General features: G+C 38.4%; 1 protein-coding gene across 1 annotated transcript in view; it reads left to right on the top strand.

Moving 5' to 3' along the window:
• The window catches only part of Pabpc5 (poly(A) binding protein cytoplasmic 5), a 2,508-nt gene extending 467 nt beyond the window's left edge, over positions 1-2,041 (top strand). The window contains exon 2 of the mRNA XM_050122373.1: positions 9-2,041. Coding sequence (XP_049978330.1) covers positions 390-1,538 — 1,149 coding nt within the window. The 5' untranslated portion in view covers positions 9-389 and the 3' untranslated portion in view covers positions 1,539-2,041. The remainder of the gene's footprint in view (positions 1-8) is intronic.
• Positions 2,042-2,297: the final 256 nt, after the last annotated feature.

Consider the following 2,297-nt stretch of genomic DNA (forward strand, 5'->3'; position numbering starts at 1 on the left):
TTTTTCAGAAAGCCAGTCGCGAGGCCTCTGCTGACAAAGCTAGATGTGGGAAGCCAGCCAGATCCTTGGTGATTTCTTTAATTTTAACCGGGAAGGGGCTATGGCGTTTGAAAGCAATTTGAAATCTGAAGGGGTAAAAATTCTAAGTCCTCTTCGGGAGACCAGATTGCTTTCGGGGTTGCCTTTTTGTTTGATGCATTTGTTCTGAGCCTGCTGACCAGCTGTTTCTGAACTTCATTTTCTCAGCCTCAACAGTGATCTGAGTCTTCTTTTAGCTTCCCTTCGCCTGCCTTGGCTTGTTTCTGTTCAAGAACAGCTGTTTGGCCCCTAGATTAGAGAAAGGCGCCTCCTCTCCCTTTCCCAAGAGAGCTTCTTCTGAGTGCTCAGAGATGGGGAGTGGGGAACCTAATACTGCTGGCAAGAAAAAGAAGTACCTCAAGGCTGCCCTGTATGTGGGTGACTTGGCCCCTGATGTCACAGAGGACATGCTCTATAAGAAGTTCAGACCTGCTGGCCCTCTACGCTTCACTAGAATCTGCCGTGACCCGGTGACCCGCAAGCCCCTGGGTTATGGTTATGTTAACTTCCGCTTTCCTGCGGATGCTGAGTGGGCCTTGAACACAATGAACTTTGATTTAATTAATGGTAAACCATTTCGCCTCATGTGGTCACAGCCAGATGACCGCTTAAGAAAGTCTGGAGTTGGAAATATATTCATCAAAAACTTGGATAAATCCATAGACAATAGGTCCCTGTTTTATTTATTTTCTGCTTTTGGGAACATTCTTTCCTGTAAAGTTGTATGTGATGACAATGGCTCTAAGGGTTATGCCTATGTCCACTTTGATAGCCTTGCTGCTGCCAATAGGGCTATATGGCACATGAATGGAGTTCGGCTCAACAACCGGCAGGTGTATGTGGGCCGATTCAAATTTCCTGAAGAGAGAGCAGCTGAAGTCAGAACAAGGGATAGAGCAACATTTACCAATGTTTTCGTGAAAAATTTTGGAGATGACATGGATGATGACAAACTAAAGGAACTTTTCAGTGAATATGGTCCAACTGAGAGTGTTAAAGTAATAAGAGATGCCAGTGGGAAACCTAAAGGCTTTGGATTTGTAAGATATGGGACACATGAAGCTGCCCAAAAAGCTGTGCTAGACCTGAATGGCAAGTCAATAGACGGGAAAGTCCTATACGTAGGGAGAGCACAGAAAAAAATTGAACGCTTGGCTGAGTTAAGGCGGAGATTTGAAAGGCTGAAATTAAAAGAAAAAAGTAGGCCTCCAGGAGTGCCCATCTATATTAAGAACCTGGATGAGACCATCGATGATGAAAAACTGAAGAAAGAATTTTCTTCGTTTGGATCAATTAGTCGAGCCAAAGTGATGATGGAAGTGGAACAAGGCAAAGGGTTTGGTGTTGTCTGCTTCTCTTCTTTTGAAGAAGCTACCAAAGCAGTAGATGAGATGAATGGTCGTGTAGTAGGCTCTAAACCACTAAATGTCACTCTGGGCCAAGCAAGGGGCAGGTGGTGAGAATCACAATGATCATTTTGTTTAGCCTTTTGCTGTTACCTACTTAGCTTGAGCGTCTTTGTAATAGGGGGTTATTTCTGTCAATTCACAGATTTTTTTTGTTTGTTTTGTCTTTGTTTTTTTTTTTTTATTTTTGTGTGTGCCTGTAAAAACTTATATTGACAAGTGTACAGAGAAAATCTTTTTCGTTATAGTGAAGAACATAATTTTCAAATATAAAATTGTCAGTTGTCTCAATTCTTTACATAATCATTATGCTTAGTAAATTGTAGAATAAAATTTATTCCTCTTAATTTTTATGAATTGCATAAAGGAGCCAGTTGATTATATTTCTGTCTTTATTTTAATAATGATAATGTAATTACTACCATGAAAATATTATTAGCATTGTCCTTATTTCTGATTCTGGCAAAGTGAAAAGTCACCATTTGCTTTTTAGAGAAGTCATTAAAGGAGGGGGAAATGCATATGAGACACTTAAATTGATCCATAATCTCATTTTAAATTATGACTTAAAAGAAATATTCTTTTTAAATTTTATGAATACTACATCTTATTTATTTGTATTATTATTCCTTTATAAATATATTGGGAGCATTCTACTGATTTGTTAGTATCTTTGAAGAAGTATTGGAAAATACTATTATTAATGTCATGCTCTTGTTTTGCAGTTGGTACTTTTAGAAAACTGTTACATTTATAAATGTCTATTCAAAATCTGATGGTGACTTAAAATATTTTCCACAATATTTAATATTT

This window comes from Alexandromys fortis, unplaced genomic scaffold, assembly GCF_014885135.2.
Source record: "Alexandromys fortis isolate MF-2015 unplaced genomic scaffold, M_Fortis_MF-2015_v1.1 scaffold_187, whole genome shotgun sequence".
NCBI classification, from domain to species: Eukaryota; Metazoa; Chordata; class Mammalia; order Rodentia; family Cricetidae; genus Alexandromys; species Alexandromys fortis.